Source organism: Heptranchias perlo, chromosome 15 (genome assembly GCF_035084215.1).
Source record: "Heptranchias perlo isolate sHepPer1 chromosome 15, sHepPer1.hap1, whole genome shotgun sequence".
Taxonomy (NCBI): Eukaryota; Metazoa; Chordata; class Chondrichthyes; order Hexanchiformes; family Hexanchidae; genus Heptranchias; species Heptranchias perlo.
The window spans coordinates 34747750-34766608 of NC_090339.1; the positions used below are offsets into that span (position 1 = coordinate 34747750).

At 43.9% G+C, this 18859-nt stretch overlaps 1 protein-coding gene across 1 annotated transcript in view; it reads left to right on the forward strand.

The window, feature by feature from the left end:
- The window catches only part of tex11 (testis expressed 11), a 120386-nt gene that overhangs the window by 82515 nt on the left and 19012 nt on the right, over nt 1-18859 (forward strand). The window contains exons 22-25 of the mRNA XM_067996730.1: nt 4555-4625; nt 10165-10281; nt 16095-16173; nt 17129-17278. Coding sequence (XP_067852831.1) covers nt 4555-4625; nt 10165-10281; nt 16095-16173; nt 17129-17278 — 417 coding nt within the window. The remainder of the gene's footprint in view (nt 1-4554; nt 4626-10164; nt 10282-16094; nt 16174-17128; nt 17279-18859) is intronic.

Genomic DNA, 18859 nt, shown 5'->3' on the forward strand with positions numbered 1-18859 from the left:
TGGCATAAATTCAGTTGTGAGAAAGGATCTTGGCTTGGAAGATCAGGAAGTAGAATCAGTATGGGTGGAGATAAGAAATAACAAGGGGCAGAAAACACTGGTAGGAGTAATTTAAAGGCCCCCTAACAGTAGTTATACTGTTGGATAGAATATTAATGAAGAAATAAGAGGAGCTTGTAACAAGGGTAATGCAATAATCGTGGGGGACTTTAATCTTCAGATAGACTGGGCAAATCAAATTGGCAAAAGTAGTTTAGAGGATGAGTTCATGGAATGCATTCGAGATGTTTCCTAGAACAATGTGTCGTGGAACCAACCAGGGAACAGGCCATTTTAGATCTTCTCTTGTGTAATGAGACAGGGTTAATTAGTAATCACATAGTAAGGGATCCTTTGAGGAGGAGTGATCATAATATGATAGAATTTCACATTGAGTTCGAGAGTGATGTACTTAAGACCGAAACTAGAGTCTTAAACAGGGCCAATTACATAGGTATGAGGAGCGAATTGGCTAAGGTTGATTGGGAAATTAGATTAAAAGATCTGACGGTAGATAAGCAAGGGTAAACATTTAAAGATATATTTCATAATTCTTAATGAATATACATTCCATTGAGAAATGAAAACTCTATGGGAAAAGTGATCCATCTGTGGCTAATTAAAGAAGTTAAGGATAGTATTAAATTAAAAGAAAAAGCTTATGATATTGCCAAGAAGAGTAGTAAGCCTGAGAATTGGGAGAGTTTTAGAAACCAGCAAAGGATGACCAAAAAATTGGTAAAGAGGGAGAAAATAGAATATGAGTGTAAACTAACAAGAAATATAAAATCGGATTGTAAGAGCTTCTACAAGTATGTAAAAAGGAAGAGAGTAGCGAAAGTAAACGTGAGTCCCTTAGAGGCATAGACAGGAGAAATTATAATGCGTAATAAGGAAATGGCAGAGACGTTAAACAAATATTTTGTATCTGTCTTCACAATAGAAGACATAAAAAGCATACTGGAAATAGTGGGGAACCAAGGGTCTAATGGAAGTGAGGAACTTAAAGTAATTAATATTAGTAAAGAAAAAGTACTGGAGAAATTAATGGGACTAAAAGCCAACAAATCCTCTGGACCTGACGGCCTACATCCTTGGGTTCTAAAAGAGGTGGCTGCAGTGATAGTGGATGCATTGGTTGTGATCTTCCAGAATTCCCTAGATTCTAGAATGGTCCCAGTGGATTGGAAGGTAGGAAATATAACACCACTATTCAAGAAAGGAGGGAGAGAAAACAGGGAACTACAGGCCAGTTAGCCTGACATCAGTAGTCGGGACAATGCTGGAATCCATTATTAAGGATGTGGTAATGGAACACTTAGAAAATCATAATATGATTAGGCAGAGTCAACATGGTTTTATGAAAGGGAAATCGTGTTTGACAAATCTATTAGAGTTTTTTGAGGATGTAACTAGCAGGGTAGATAAAGGGGAACCATTGGATGTGGCATCTTTGGATTTTCAAAAGGCATTCGATAAGGTGCCACACAAAAGATAAGGGCTCATGGGGTTGGGGGTAATATATTAGCATGGATAGAGGATTGGTTAACAGACAGAAAACAGAGAGTAGGAATAAACGAGTCATTTTCAGGTCAGCAGGCTGTGACTGGTGGGGTGCCGCAAGGATCAGTGCTTGGGCCTCAGCTGTTTACCATTTATATTAATGACTTAGATGAAGGGACTTAGTGTAATCTATCCAAGTTTGCCGATGTTACAAAGCTAGGTAGGAAAGTAAGCCGTGAACAGGACACAAAGAATCTGCAAAGGGATATGGGCAGGTTAAGTGAGTGGGCAAGAAGGTGGCAGATGGAGTATAATGTGGGGAAATGTGAGGTTATTCATTTGGTAGGAAGAATAGAAAAACAGAATATTTTTTAAATGGTGAAAGACTATTGATTGTTGGTGTCCTTGTGCATGAAATACAGAAAGTTAACATGCAGGTACAGCAAGCATTAGGAAGGCAAATGGTATGTTGGCCTTTATTGCAAGTAGGTTGGAGTACAAGAGTAAGGAAGTCTTGCTGCAATTGTACAGGGCTTTGGTGAGACCACACCTGGAGTACTCTGTACAGTTTTAGTCTCCTTACCTAAGGAAGGATATACATGCCTTAGAGGCGGTGCAACGAAGGTTCACCAGATCGATTCCTGGAATGAGAGGGTTGTCCAGTGAGGAGAGATTGAGTAGAATGGGCCTATGCTCTCTCAAGTTTAGAAGAATGAGAGGTGATCTCATTAAAACAATAAGATTCTGAGAGGGCTTGATAAGGTAGATGCTGAGAAGTTGTTTCCCCTGGCTGGAGAGTCTAGAACTAGCGTCATAGTCTCAGGATAAGGGGCCGGTCATTTAGGACTGAAATGAGGAGAAATTTCTTCACTCAAAGGGTTGTGAATCTTTGGAATTCCTTACCTTAGAGGGCTGTGGATGATCAGTTGTTGAGTATATTCAAGACCGAGATCGATAGATTATTGGGCACCAAGGGAATCAAGGGAAAGTGGAATTGAGGTTGGAGATCAGCCATGATCTTATTGAATGGCGAAGCAGGCTCGAGGGGCTGTATGGCCTACTCCTACTCCTATTTCTTATGTTCTTATGAACCATTAAATATTTAATTTCTTTGTAAGTTTGGTCACTCAATTTCCCTGGCCAGGCCGGCACCAGGAGTTGAACTCACTGCTGCCAGTTAAAATGTAGTCAGGGTCAGAATGACGACATTGAACCCCGACTTTTGAATGTCAATGAGGCCCTTGCCTGCCTGGGGCGAGGGGCTCACCTGCTGCCTAAAACACGCCTGTGGGGGCACAAAACAGACGGTGGTGCATTGGCCACCGGTTACACATCCCATTTCCCCGCCAAAGTTGAATTTCACCCCTCCTCCTTTAATACTTCTAGCGCAATATATAAACACTTGTATTGGAATCAGACTGATGGATTTATATATTTCTTTATTTTATTTCCTCTGGGACTGTGACCTTGGTGCACTATCCATCCTCATCCTTCTCAAACTCTCAGCAGCCTTTGACATTGTTGACTGCTCCATCCTTCTCCAATGCCTTTCCTCTGTTGTCTAGTTGGCAGAGAAACCTTACTAAGACAAGCTAACAAATTGCTTATTATTTAAAGTCTATGGGGAAACATCAAAGCAACTTAACTACATATCATCTCAGAGCCTTTTTTAAAAACTTGGGTGAATACGCTGTTTTAAAACACAACATTTATATTAACTATTTTTTTTCCAAAAACCTTTCTATGGAAAAATGGATAAGAGATCCCAAAACGTAATACTCAGAAAAAGCACTATTAGCCTGGTACTATATATTCAGAAGATAGACGGCTTTCTATTTTCTGCCCACCAGATTTTGGACAGGAAGCTTCTCTGCCAGCTCCCCACCATTCAATGACATTTCCACAATTGCCTACCAGAAGTGATGTCAGGTGTACAGTACATCCTCCCAAGTTCCACCCCACTGATGTTACACTGCCATTGTGAGCAAAATGAAAATGGGCCCTCAAGTGTTCTAAATAGACCCCAGCCCAAGATGCTGACCTCCACTTAAGTCACTGGTGCCACTCTAAGGTGGATGGAAGCTGCCTTGTGACCTACCTCACTGTTTGGCTTGTGTAAATTGGTGTGGAATTGAAATGGATTGCATTAATTCTGAATGAGCTGAAGAAATTTGTCTTATTTGCACAAAGGATGCTTTCAATGGGTTATTATCTAAAGCACAAATGTCTTCTCTTTCTTATAGCATACATGAGTGTGTTTGTTGCTTTCATTTTGATTTTTTTTTTAGTATTTAATTTATTATTTTTTATATAAAAATAATCCTTCCTTCAGTGGTCTCCTCAGACCATTTCTTGCCAAGAAGGTGGTCAAACATCCTGCTTCCAGGCCTCTGACTATGCTGCTTGATAATCCGACTCTAGGAGGCCAATAATCCGACGTTAAGCACTAAAGCATCACCTGCAAAGTAAGCAGATTACTTAAGTAACATTTTTTTTAAAAATGCAGGTGTATTATAAATTAAACTGTGTATAATGGCTTCCACTTTTGACAGCAGCAGTTCAAAATTGTGTCTATTGTCACAAAAAAAAATTATAGTTCGGACATTCTACATTTTTGTTAATATAAAATTACATTAGCAGCAATATATGAGTCAAAACGCAATTGCGAACTTGCTGAAAGTGGGTTTATAAAGAATGGAAAGTTTGGCCATGAAGTCATGTTGTTACGCATATACCACAATTTTTACTTCAGATTCAAACTCAAGTGCCCTTAGAGCCATTAGCAATGTCATTAGTGAGTAGATTGTTTTGGCTATATGGCACAGGATACAACATGGGCTGAAATAGTTCGGTATGATTGGAATACCAGTAAATTTGAACACTGATCCATAAAATGATGAGTTATAATTTTTTTTGTTACAGTAACATCAACTGCAAAGTTCATGAACTAAATTGATTTTTAAAAAAAACTTAAGTATTACAGATGATATCCATATGCTTTATATTTATAAGCTTGGAATTTAGCTCTGCAATGTGAGGACTGCCCAAGCAGAATGAGGGAGTTCTTCACTCTTTCTTATCAGGTGCGTACTAACTGTATCTTGAGTATTTTATTCTGTTCCTTTCAAACAATGTATAATGATGAATGGTATATTAAACTTAAAAAAAGTATGCAGTCGTGATATCAGAAAAGTGGAGGTACATGATGCTAATCTGCTCCAAATACCCATGCAACCGTGCCTATTTTCTTCATATGTTGTATTTCACGTACCATGGAGTAGATGTGCAAGTAAGAAAATTTAGTCCCTTTAAGAGACTTTTCAACTGGGACAGTAGTTAATCTCCTGTGGCATTGCCCAGTAAGTCGGAGGATAGGGTGAGGAAGAACTGAGGGTAGAGCTGTTCCGTTTCACATTGGGCTAAAGCTTAAGACAACACACCTGAACTGAGCATATATTGTATAGTGGAGTGGTAGCAGGGGAGGGGAGTGGCGGAATGTGAAGGCGATGGGGGCTTGAGGCAGAGGAAGAATCAGCAGGCCTTAGGGGTTGGAATGGGGTTGGGACTGAGCTGGATGAGGATGAAGTTGGTGCTCGGAATGGAGCAGCAGATGGGATGGAGGGAAATGCCACAGGGACTGAGGCTTGAATTTGGATCAGCAGTAGAAGGAAGTCATGGAGACTGAAGCTATTGCTGGGATCAAGGCTGGGTTGTAAAAAATTTCCAACTGCAAGTGGGGCAAGAACAGGGAGCAGGGATTGACGCCAAAGAGAGGCGTTGGGAAGAGGCTGAAGGAAAAAAAATCCTGAGGACAAAGAGAGGAGCCAGGAATTTTAAAATAAAATGACTTTGGGGAGTGGGGTCGGGAAGAGGTAGAAATGCTGAACCATCATTTAAAAGAAATTTCCTAGGAGACTGGGACCTGAAGAAAAACATCAGGGCAGGTAAGTGAAGGATAAGCTATGTCATCGTTTAAAAAAAAAATTGCCTGGAGAGCGGGACCTGAGGCCAAGTAGTGGGGCTGGGAAGAGGCCAAAGAAAAAAATCCCTTCTGCTGAAGAACGGGGCTGGGAAAGGGACCAACATTGGTGCCATAATTTAAAAAAAAGACTTTCTAATTCATGAGGGCAAAGAATCGGGCCGTTTTAGAAGAAGATTGGGGAGGATAGGGCAAAAGAAGCTGAGTGCCAGAGGTTGCAGTGCAGGGCAAATCCTGAGAGGAGGAAAAGAGGAGAGCACAAAATGAGTTTGTGTTCTCCTCCCACAAGATGCTTATCTTCTCATAGTGACAAGTCCATTAACAAATTGGATACCTACTCGTACTGTATGTGGCCATAGTCTTTATATGCAAGTCGCAGTGTTTCCTTGTTAATTTTAATAAATTTGACCAATAAAGCAGACCAAGTCTCTTAACTAGGCAGTATCTAGTTCAGTAGCTGGCCCTCATGGTCAATAGGGATAAATATAACACACAAGCCTTTGATCCAGGGCCTGGAGTTAGGGTAGAAATACTATGCACTTATTTTGAAATGATGAGGATAAGTGAGAGAGAATCCAAAATTGGTACTACCTCTTCCTTCCTGGCCAAGTACAGATCATAAACTGAAATTGTCTTCTTCCAAAATCCCCAAGCTTGTAATCCGGTGCATTCAATTATGAGTCTATTGCATAAGCTCCTTAAAAGGCCACTATTAGGAACACTGGTAAAGACTTGCATTGCATTAATATAGCACCTTATCATGCATCTCGGAAATATGGCAAAGCACTTCACATATACAGTGAATTACTTTGAAGTGCAGCCACTGTTTAGGCAACCATTTTGTACATAGCAAGATTCCACCAGCAGTGATGAATGACCAGTTAATCTGTTTCTGGTGATGTTTATTGAAGATGGATTGTTGGCCAGGAGGATTTCCTACTCTTCTTCATGATGCCATGGGATCATCAGCATCCACCTGACTCACCTGGATAAGGGGCTCAATTTTCAAACGGAGTCGGGAAGGGGGCGGGGGGTCAATTTGAGGTCAGGAAACCCATTAGTATGGGCAGGAGACCAGCTGGGGAGAGGACGTCTGCAGGTAAGTCTTTTTGCGTGGATGGGGGGGGGGGAGGGCATGGATGGTCAAGGGGCACAGGTGGGCACGAGGGTAGTGAGTCGTGTGGATGGGATCGGGGGTCAGTCATGGCGGGGGGTGGAATCGGGGTCATCGCGGGGGGTCCGCGATTGTTGAGGACGGTCGGGGGTTGAAGGGGGAGGATCGGGGTCAGGGGTCTGTGATTGGGGGGAGGGGGAATCGGTGCAGGTAGGCTTGTTGGGCCTGGGGGAAGTTCTCCTGCTGCTCCGGGCCAACAAGCTGTGGTTGGGCCTTCTCGCTTCCTTTCACGAGGCATAAAACAGAAGGCCTGGGAATCCCGGCCCCCCGGGGTTGAAATGGGGAATTAGTTAAAAATGGAAGTCTGAAGCCTCCTTGGAAGGTTTTAAGGCCCGACCCGCCTCCTGGGAGCGTGTTGGCCGCCCGCCCCTCGTCCGAGGGTCTGGAATGGTGGCAATTTTCAATGCCCCCCCCAACCCACCTGTATTTTGCTTTTAAAATTGAACCCAAGGACTCAGTTTGGACTGCTCACTCAATGCTGCACTGGAATCTAGTTTATGTGCTGAAGAACTTGGAGCAGGGCTTGAACCCAATATTTCCTAATTCAAATGATAGTGTTACCAGCTGAGCCAAGCTGATTAAAACTTGCAAAAAAAGACTTTCACAATTTCAACTAAATTAACTGTCTCAGAAAAAGAGAGGACACAGATGGGTGATGTTGGAAATAGAAATATCACATTGGCATTGTAAAGCTGCTTCTCTGAGGTTGCGATTAATACATATTGTTGAGCAGTGTGGAAGAAGTTTTACTCTGCATTTAAACATTCTGTACCTCACCTGGAATTGCTTGATGCGACAGTATAGAGGAAGTTTTACAACTTTAGCTGACCTGGCAGTGCTTGATTCTGACAATGGAGGGTAAATTTTCTGATTGAGCGTTCCCAGCATAGAGCTTCACCTTCCAGGAGCGCATGTCAGGAAATCATGCATGCAGTCCATGATAATCATATACATGAGTTCCAGGGTATGCCAAAAGCATACAGTCATAAAATTGGAATACCAAAAATTGCAAAAATGTTAGTCCCTAACACGATGAGCGCAGAAATTCCTACCTCCCCTAGCAAAACCAGTGAAGAGAGAGAGCGAGAGAGGATAATGAAATCAAAGCCAAGAGAGGTACATAAATTAAATAGCAAGACTCTCATGTACTACTTTCCCTGCATGCTTTTTCCCTATGTTGATGATTTTCTTGTTTGTTTTTCTCTATACATATACTTTTAAACTTGCCCTGGTGGATGAATTGGTAAAGATAGCATTCTCTTCACTGAATTAGGTGTTCTTATCCTAGGCAATGGCTGGGCTGCTGCATTTGTCTCCTGGGCTAGGGAAGGAAAATCAGAAGGCTATCCTGCTCCTGATCACAATCTGGAGACTACTACTGTAAATTGTGTGCGTGCGTGTGTCTATTGGCTGAGATAAGATTGGGCCTGGCATTGGTATGCCCCATGATCAAATACCTTCCTGATGTCTACTGTCTGCAAATCAAAAATAGCTACTTTGGTAGTTCCCACTGTCTCTGATTTGTTACGCTGTCGTTTGTCCGGCATCCAGTACTGGATGAGCAAAAAATTCCTCCAACTACATATTGGGAAGACCGAAGCCATTGTCTTTGGTCCCCGCCACAAACTCCATTCCCTAGCCACTGACTCCTTCCCTCTTCCTGGCCACTGTCTGAGGCAGAACCAGACTGTTCGCAACCATGGCGTCCTATTTGACCCTGAGATGAGCTTCTGACCACATATCCGCTCCATCTCCAAGACCACCTACTTCCACCTCCGTAACATCGCCCATCTCCGCCCCGCCTCAGCTCATCTGCTGCTGAAACCCTCATCCAGGCCTTTGTTACCTCTAGGCTTCACTATTCCAATGCTCTCCTAGCCTCCCATCTTCCACTCTCCATAAACTTGAGCTCATCCAAAACTCTGCTGCCTGTATTCTAACTTGCACCAAGTCCCTTCACCCATCACCCCTATGCTCGCTGACCTACGTTGGCTCCTGGTCCGAGAACGCCTTGATTTTAAAATTCTCATCCTTGTTTTCAAATCCCTCCATGGTCTCGCTCCTCCCTAACTCTGTAATCTCCTCCAGCCTTACAACCCCCCGGAGATCTCTGCGTTCCTCCAATTCTTGCCTCTTGCGCATCCCCGATTTTAATCGCTGCACCATTGGCGGCCGTGCCTTCAGCTGCCTAGGCCCTAAGCTCTGGAATTCCCTCCCTAAACCTCTCCGCCACTCTACCTCTCCTCCTTTAAGATGCTTCTTAAAACCTACCTCTTTGACCAAGCTTTTGGTCACCTGTCCTAATATCTTATGTGGCTCGGTGTCAAATTTTGTTTGATAATAGTGCCTTGAAACGTTTTATTACATTAAAGGCGCTATATAAATGCAAGTTGTTGTTGTTGTTGAGTGCTGGGTGCCTGTGGAACTGTGCCCCAACAGAAGTCAGCACCTTCGAGAGAAAGTACTTTTTTGGAGCATTATCTTCACTATTAAATTGTTTTCATATTTTCTTAATCAATTCTCATTTCTGCAGAACAATGTAGAAGAGATAAGGGATAATTCCACGCTCCCAGCGGGGAACTGCATTTGAAGGATGTGCAGGTTAGCGATAGTGTTATAACATTGTAGCCCCAATTCTCTGTCCCCTCCCAGCTGGGACCATGGAATTACTCCTGTAACCTACAGAAAAAGTCTGGCTCTGTTCTTGCTGGAAATCCACAGCAGGGTTTTCTGTACCTGGAAAGGGAAAAGGGAAGTTAACATTTTGGGTAGAACTTGAAGTTGAGATGATCTTTGCATATCATCCACCAGTTTTCACTTCTTTCTACTGTTTCAAAAAAAAACTGTTAATAATTCAGTCCAGGAACTGCCTCCCCGTGACAAGGGTCAGCATTCCTGACTCTTAATTTCTATCTGTCGTACTCTTCCCTCCCTGCTCTCCTTGGTTTTGTTCAGTCCTATTAAGGGATTCACCTATCTTCCAGTTTCCAGAGTCTTTCTCTGGCAGGTTAACTTAACATTTCTGCTTTCAGATACTGACAGAACTGCTGTATAATTTCCACATTTTCTCTGTTCTTAGAACACTGATTTCTATTGCAATATCACTATTCTTGTGTAGAAGAGGAGCTGAACAGCATAACAGATGAGTGAGCAGAACTGTAAAAAAGAAAATAAAAATTTGCATTGCATACAATTAATTATTTTGCAGTGCAGTCATTATTATAAACTGTCATATTATAATTGACTATTTAAATATATAGGGGAGAAACTCAATTTTGGTGGGGGCGCAAAATGGCAAGTAGTGAATAGACCGCCCATTATACATCGTGCTCGATTTTCACTTCCATTGAAGAAAGTGAGGCGGGGTGTGTAATGGTCGGCCAATTTGCTACTGCCCATTTTGCACTCCCGCCAAAGTTGCATTTCACCTACATGTTGTTTGCTCAGTGTGTATTATATTTGTCTTTAGCTTTCACAGATGCTCTCAGTTGATAAAGCCATTCTGATTGGTCAAAAGACTTGCTTATTAATGGCCGCAGCAGCTAGTCTGGAGATTGGTCGAAAAGCACCAAGTACCTCAGAGCAGGTGAGACGGCTTACATTGGCAGTGTAGCTGTGTGAACACAGTATAAATTGAAAACTATATGCAACAACTCTACCAAACTAAACCGCTTCCTTAATTAATGTCAGAAAAAAATATGCTAATTTTTCAGAGATTTAATAACCAACCACAACCCACTCTATAAAATACATAGAAATATATAGAAGTTACAACATGGAAACAGGCCATTCGGCTCAATCAGTCGATCTAATCTGACTGCAGATTTCCTATTCCATTTCCTTCCCACAACTTATAGGCCTGTAATAAATCCCCTTTTTTATCTTTGAGCCCTAACCACATTGTCTCAGTCTATATTCCTTTCTTGTCAACATCAACCTTGCCTACATCATGTATTTCCTTTTTAAATCGATATTGCAACTCCTTCTCCTTTCTTGTCTTTTCTGTCCCTCCTAAATATATTGGGAGTATATTTCTAGGGGTGGGGGACTGAGGGCAGTTCCCCGGAAAAATGGCATAAATGCTGTTCACAGCTCTTCCACTGAAGTTATGGCAGATGAGCAGAGAACTCCATGAAATTCACCTCCGTTGTATGCCAATAATTTTATTTTTCATTCTTATCCAGTTTGTAGCCAGTTGTTAATGCTACTAAGTCTAAATCTTCCTGTAAAATAATTGCTCCTAGTTCCCCAGTTTACTTCCCACATTTTACACTTTTGAATACATGCATTTTAACCTTTTTTTTGCTTTTCTTTAACTCTATTCCTTTTCCCATGGTTTTTTTCTAAGCTATCCCCTACTTTTACTTCAGTTATTTTCTCTGTTTATAACTAGTCCATTTGATTCTATTCCTCTACTCCATATCCCTTTTGCTAAACTGTTTTCTGCATGAATATTATCCTCATCTATTTCTCCTTTCACTATTAGCTGATGCTGGTTGATTTTATTTTCCCAGCCATTCTCTCTTCCCTAATTTAAATACCTTGTCACTTTGCTGTTAAACCGTCTTGCCAATACGTTAAAACCCTTCCTGTTCAGACTTAGCCCATCATTGCAGAATAGCTCCCATCTCTCTTAGAACTGGTGACAATGCCCAACAAAATGGAATCCCTCTTCCTGACATCACGCCTTTAGCCATGCATTGATTTCCCTAATCTTCTTGTTCTCTATTCTAGTGCATGGCTGGAGAAGTAACTCTGAGATTATCACCTGTGAAGTCCTGCACCTAAACTTGTTTCATAATCTCCTAAATTCATTTTTCAGTACTGCAGACCTTTCTTTGCCTACATCCCATGAGGACCATGTGACTTATTGGGCTGGATGTTAGCAGAGCTGCGGGTTCGCGGCGGTGGGGCCGGTGAAATTAGTCAGCCACCCGCGCGATCGCAGCCCAATTGGATCCACTTACCTTGTCTTCCGGGTTCCCCACTGCTGATCTGCGCGTCGGGCGGGCTGCGCATGCGCAGTAAGATCTGTCAGCTGGAGGAGCTCTGTTTAAAGGGTCAGTCCTCCACTGACAGGTGCTGCAACAAATAGAAAAAATTACAGCATGGAGCAGCCCAGGGGGAAGGCTGCTCCCACTTTAATGCTGCCTCATTCCAGGTATCAATAGATGGGGTGAGGAGGAGGGGGAGGACAGAGATCTTCCCCCCGGCGGGCGGGAGGAAGCGGCCTGCCTCTGCCACCAGGAAGGCCTGGCTCGAGGTGGCAGAGGAGGTCACCAGCACCACCAACATATCACGCACCTTCATACAGTGCAGGAGGCGCTCCAATGACCTCAGTTGGTCAGCCAAAGTGAGTACACTTACTCATTCCCCTACACTCCATCTGCCACATCACCGCCCCCACCCCACACCTCCTTCTGCACTGCCAACACTACTCTGTCACATCACCCCTCATACCCACTCAAACCTCATCCTCATCTTACCTGCACTTACTCACCTTGCCAGTACTCATCCCGCCACTACCACTCAACCCAATCCTCATACAATCTCATGGCTCTATCTCATACTCACCCTCTCGTGCATCTCTTTCACAGTCAGCCTCACTCAACCTGCCACTACCTGTGCTGCAGCCACAGGGCATGCATCAGATATGTGCAGTAGGCAGCGTAAGGCAAACGTGTCATGAGCATGAAGGGGATGCACAAGGGTGTTTGAGGGTTTGTCATGGTTTTTACTTATATTTAATTTCTGAGCAACTCACATTACATATTATATTGGCACCACTACTGCCACGTCTTTGTGAATCTTGTCTGGTTTGTGCAATAATGCCCTTTCCTGAGGATCACTATGAAGACCCACAACTGATGCCGCCTATTGTGTCACTGCAGAGTGGGTGTAGGTGTATTTGCAGGGCTCTTTTGTGCAGACGGCTGAGAGACGTCGGCGATGTCCCTGGTGGCACCCTGGAAGGATGCGGAGGAGAAGTTGTTGAGGGCAGTGGTGACTTTGAGAGCGACAGGTAAGAAGATGGTGCTCGGGCCAGCCGGGAGCAGCTCGGCATGAAGGAGGCTGCAGATGTCCACGACTACATGTTGAGTGACTCTGAGCCTCCGTGTGCACTGCTGCTCAGAGAGGTCCAGGAAGCTGAGCCTCGGTCTGTGGACCCTGTGGCGAGGGTAGTGCTCTCTGCAATGCATCTCTCTCTGCGGTTGCCCTCCCTCCTGCTCTACAGGTGGATGTGTCACAGCACTCTGTTGTGGAGCTCCACGTGTCAGAGGTGGACGGCGAGGCTGGTGATGACTGCAGCTACGGCGGTCCTCATCCAGAAGATGTACATCTGAGGGGGTCCGCAAGGTAGGTAAGTGTGTCCTCACACCGGGGTTGTGGTTCCAGGTCGGTGAATTTTCTTGTCAGGAGGAGGGTGGTGGAGGCCAAACTTTGTCCAATGTGACGGAGTGGCCACCTGTCGAATGCACCTTTGCAGCTGCCACAGGCTGCTGGCTGCAACACGTCCATTTGAACTGGGAGTGTTTCCCCCAGTATGGGAAACAGTCTCAGTTCAGTGGAAAATCCCACCCCTCCTAATAAAACAGCTCAATCAGGTCTGTAAACGACCTGAACGAGCAAGATAAATACTTTCAAGTGGCATCCCGCTGGCTTTAATTGCCTGCGGGATTCCCACCAGCGGGGGCTGCGCGCGCACGCCGGCGCGTCAGTGGGGAACCCGGAAGTGGGCGGGTTGGAGCCGGGCTCCAGTCCCGCTCCGGGATTCCCCGATTTTCGGAGCCCCCCCGCCAGGAACGCACCCGATAGCGGGTGCTAAAATGATGCCCATTGTTCTCCCTCGTCTTCCAATTTTTTTTCGAGTCTATGCAATATGTCCCATATCTTCACACTTGGGAGGCAACACAGCATTCAGAACTGTCAATTTGAACTGCAAAAGATTGTGTAAGCCCCTCTAACTATTGAATACTCTTATCACTTCTGCATTTCTAACAGTGTTGCTAATCAGCCCCCTAACCCAGACAAGTACCAGCTCAGCAATATTCTGTCTATGGCATTTAGACAGTGACTTTGAGGGGACTGCACTCGATGCACACAGTATAAGTGAGCAGGAGCAAATGGCAGTTTATCCAGGAGGGGCAACTCACAACCATTCTCTGCTGAAGATGACATGTATGTAAATCTCAGGGGCCCAGCTTTTTAAAAAAAAATATATTCTGAGCATAATAGATTATTACAGGAATTGGAGAATATACATAGAAGCCATTTGCACATGGCGATTAATGTGGAGGATTCCGCAACCCACATGTATACGATTCCGATACATGAAATAGAAACTCTTCATTGAAGCATGTAGCCACTCCAGGGCCATCTACAGTGGAGTCCTCCATGACAAGCCTGTAACATCATTCATAGCATCTCTCAGAAATGCTCATATTGTTAACCATGCAGATTGCACTGTATTATCTCCTCCAACTTGGACAGACTAGGCAATCGCTTGGATAGACTTCAGTAATCTCAGTACTCTCCTTGACTCTGCTTTCACGCTGGGTGTGTTGAAATGGAGCTCAATAGCAGGGGAAGAGTGGAATGTCATGGATGATACCAACTCAGTACGTTGATGCCCCCATCATCCAATCGCTGTAAAAGTGCCAGATTGTGTGCAGGGCTAGGCTGTTCCTGCAGTTGTCAAAATCATGCAGCCTACAGCTCGACCATCTCAGGCCCTTGCATGCAAGAGGTTGACAACGACCACCATCCCAGGAGCCTTGAATGAAATAAAGCAATAAAATACATCATATGCTTCAGCTACTGGGCGAAGCTTGCTGTTGAAATTGGGGAGCAGAGCACTGCAGTCAGTCACCAAGGGCAAGCACCAGGCTGGCAAATATTAGCAAGAGTCCTGAAATTTAGGGAAATAAAATTAGATGGCACTTCATTTGCATTCTGCCCAGAGAGTATTCCTGTAGTGAAATTGTAAATTGGAATCTCAGATGAGATGAATGATCTGCTTGGCAGTTGTGCAGTAGTTATTAGTTGTGGTGTTTTAGGTGTGTATTTTAGGGAACGGTGAAGATGTAGAGAGAACTGTTCATTCTAAGAGGCTAAGTTGTCATTAGGTGAAAGACTCATTAAGCAGATCTCGACAGACAGCTAGGATAGTTGTTCCTCAACAGTGTCCTGAATGTTGTGTTTTCCCCAACAGCATCCTCCACATCCTTGTGTGTTTCTTAACAGCATTGAGGATGCTGCTAAGTAGGCTGAGGGCCATCCACCACTGACAGCTCCATGTTTATTCCACATCGAAGTTGAGCAATGTACAGCAAACCACAATGATGTATGACACTTTGGGCTGTCTTGTCAAGGCATTGGAATCTTTACTTCATCGTTCTTATAGTATGCTCGATGATGGCTCTCACATTCATGTACCACATTTTTATTTCAGATTTCCAGCATCTGCAGTATTTAGTGGTTAATCAATGTTTTTCAGACTGGAGGGATGTAAACAGTGGTGTCCCCCGAGGTCAGTGTTGGGACCATTGCTCTTCTCAATATAGAGAAATGATCTGGGCTTGGGTATATGGGGCATAAATGAAAATCTCCAGATGAGTCAAATGCCACCAAAATAGGGAGTGTGGGGAACTGTGAAGAGGACTGCAAATGACTTCAGTGTGACAACATGCACAGGTTAATAGATTGAACAGATAGATGTCAGATGAAATTTAATGCAGAGAAATATGAAGTGATACATTTTGGAATGATCTGGAATGCACTGCTTGAAAGGGTGGTGGAAGCAGATTCAGTTATAACTTTCAAAAGGGAATTCGATAAATACTTGAAGGGGAAAAATTTGCAGGGCTATGGAGAAAGAGCAGGGCAATAGGACTAATTGGATAGCTCTTTCAAAGAGCTAGCACAGGCATGATGGGTCGAATGGCCTCCTGTGCTCTATCATTCTATGATTATAACTGTGTTCTGCAGGTGTTTGTGGATAGTGCACTGATGTCATAAACCAGGCATGTGGTAGGAAGCCTTGGTCTCCAAGGAGCCAATCTTGCACTTTGTGTCTGAGGTCAAATCAGTGGGGGGTTGTAAGGGGAAGGTATCATGACAGCTGCAAGCAAGTTGTTATTGACCTGCATGAACCTGTATAGATGGTCATGGTCTAGCTGTACATTAATGGAGTGGAAGTCCTTGTGCATCATGAAGACTTCACTATCGTAGGCAGAAGCAACCCGTGTGCAATATATGATGATGTGGAGTTTGGGAAATTCTGCAATGTTTGCAACAAAAAAAAATTACATTTTCAAATGCTTCATTCTACTGAGGTGAAAATATTAGAAATCTCTACACATAGCCTAGTGTTTCATAATAATTATTTTGTCCTTGTAGATTGTGAGTCTGACTCAAGCGCAGGAGCACATTCAAGTTTGTTGGGAGATTTGGGGGACACTGAAATCCACAGCAGCAGGTCAGTAATTAAGGACAGCCTGGATCTGTCAAATAGCAGAATTGTTGAGCTTAGATCACATGGGCTGATAGGGCTAAGGGACCTCAACATTTCTGAGTCCAATAATTCAATTCTCCCTATATCATGTGCAAATTATAGGTGCTGATTGGCATTGATGGGCAGCCAGAATTTATAGGGTTAGTTTGTTGATATATTTTGAATATATGAGACGCATGGGCATGATGTGATATTTTTTAATAGGTGCACACATGAGCAGTTTAAAATAAACTATTCCTGTGGGAATTTTGTATAATATTGGCCTGCGCTTAAATCCAATTTGGAGTGAGGAATCGTGGCATACATTTTCATCTTCACTGCTTGGGCGCTAATCTGGCGGAGTGGATCACCTGCCTGTTATAGAACCCACCCAGTTTTCATTCCATTGATTTCAATAGAATGAAAATTGAGCGGGTTGTACGATGAGCGGGTAATCCGCTCCACCAGATTACCATTCATGCAGTGGACAAAAATTTACCCAAAAGTCATTTCTCAGTCATATTTCCAAAACAAATCTTCAACACATGTCATCCAACCTTCAATCTAAATTATGGAACCTGATTGGCAAATAGTAAATTCTATAGAGAAGTTTTACTCGTCTAAGACACATTTTCAACATAATGGTGGATGTGGAGAGATGCTTGAACATGCTGGGTGTTCCTTTCTCCCAGTAAAGCAGCCTCTTCATACTGCAGTATTTCTGTGCCACAAATTGCTTTTGTATTGGCTGATCTATTTTGTAATTTAGGCTTTACTATTCAGTGCCTATTCAATGCCAATGTGTCAGTATATTGAAATTATATCCAACAATGTTTTGTGAATTTTAAAACTATGTTAATATTTTGAACTATAAAAATGCAGCTGTGCTAAATGAGGCCATTTTGTTGTACAACAAATGTGACTGTTTCTCTCTCCACAGGTGATGTCTCGAAAGACCCTACAGAGACCCTGTTACTTCTGTATGAGTTTGAAGCCAAGGCTAAGCTGAATGATCCAGAGCTAGAGAATGTGTTGGAGAGAGTGCTACAACTTCAGCAGATAGAGCCCAAAACACTGGAAACCCTGGCGTGTAAGCATTAACGCTTTTAGTTCTGATTAGCATCTTAGCTAAGTTACTCGTAGACACCAAGTTAATTGTTGATTTCTAAGTTATGGTTACTGCGGATATGACAACTTAATGTGGCTGAATGTAATGTCAGCTTCACATCAATCTCTGATTTTTAGTCCATCAAGTGGCTGCCAGTTTGGATATTAGTCTTTTTTCTGGTGATCTCATTGTTTGTAGGACATTACTTGCCAAAGTAGCTGTCATGTTTATCCAGATAACAACAGCTCTGATTTTCAAAGTAATTCAGTATATGTGAAGTACTTTGAGGCATTTCAGTGTGACAAGGCACTATGTACATGCAGGTATTGTTATTTAAATGCTGCTTAAAGTGAACTGCTAGCCCTTCAATCTAAAAGGAAATTATTCCTCTGTCATTCCCCTTCCTCTGTCATTCCCCTTCTGCATGAGGATCCTCAGTCCTTGGCACACTTGTGCTATACATTACAAATGACTACCTATGTCGTGTCAATATTGTGGTCATTGCACAATAGAACACACAAAATACATACCCGGAAACAGCGGGGAACCAACGGTCTAATGAGAGTGAGGAACTTAAAGGCCCCGATATTACCAGGGAGGCGGGATGGCAGCAGGGGGATAACTAGGCACATTGGTAACCCGCCCAGTGAAATCCGTCCGCTCCCCACACGATAGCGGGTAAATTGAAGGCACTTACTGTGGCTTTCAGGTTTCCCGTCGCCAATTTGCGCAGCGGACGGACTGCACACCTGCATCACAGGCTGTCAGCTGGAGGAGCCCTATTTAAAGGGGCAGTCCTCCAATGCTGCTCCTGCAGCAAACAACCAAAAGTACAGCATGGAGCAGACCGGGGAAAGGCTGCTCCCAGATTTAACGATGCCTCACTCCAGGTCCTACTGGATGGGGTGAGGAGGAGGAGGGATATTTTCTACCCAGCGGACGGGAGGATGTGGCCTGTCTCTGCCACCAAGAAGGCCTGGCTCGAGGTGGCAGAGGAGGTCACCAGCAGCAGCAACGTCTCCCGCACATGGATCCAGTGCAGGAAGTGCTTCAATGACCTAACTAGGTCAGCCAAAGTGAGTACACTTACTCATTCTCCTACAATCCGTCTTCCACATCACCGCCCCCACCCCACAACTCATTCTTCTGCACTGCCACCACTACTCTTATCACATCACTCCTCACACCCATTCAAAGCTCATCCTCAACTTACCTGCACTTACTCACCTCCCCAGTACTCATTCCACCACTACCACTCAACCCAATCCTCATACAATGTCATGGCTCTGTCTCATACTCATCCTCTGATGCATATCTTTCACAGTCAGCCTCACCCAAACCAATATATTCAGCGGTTGGCCACGTCACCATCCCTTACTCACGCCCCTCTACTTTCTCCCCTTACAGGAGAAGAGAGCCCAGAATGCATGGGAGATGGCGAAGACCGGAGGGGGACCGCAACATCAGGTCGTCCTCTCGGACGCGGAGCAGGTGGCTCTTGAACTGAGCCGCACCCTCAAGTGCCTGTCCGTCGGGGACGCCGAGACTGCCACCCGACAAACG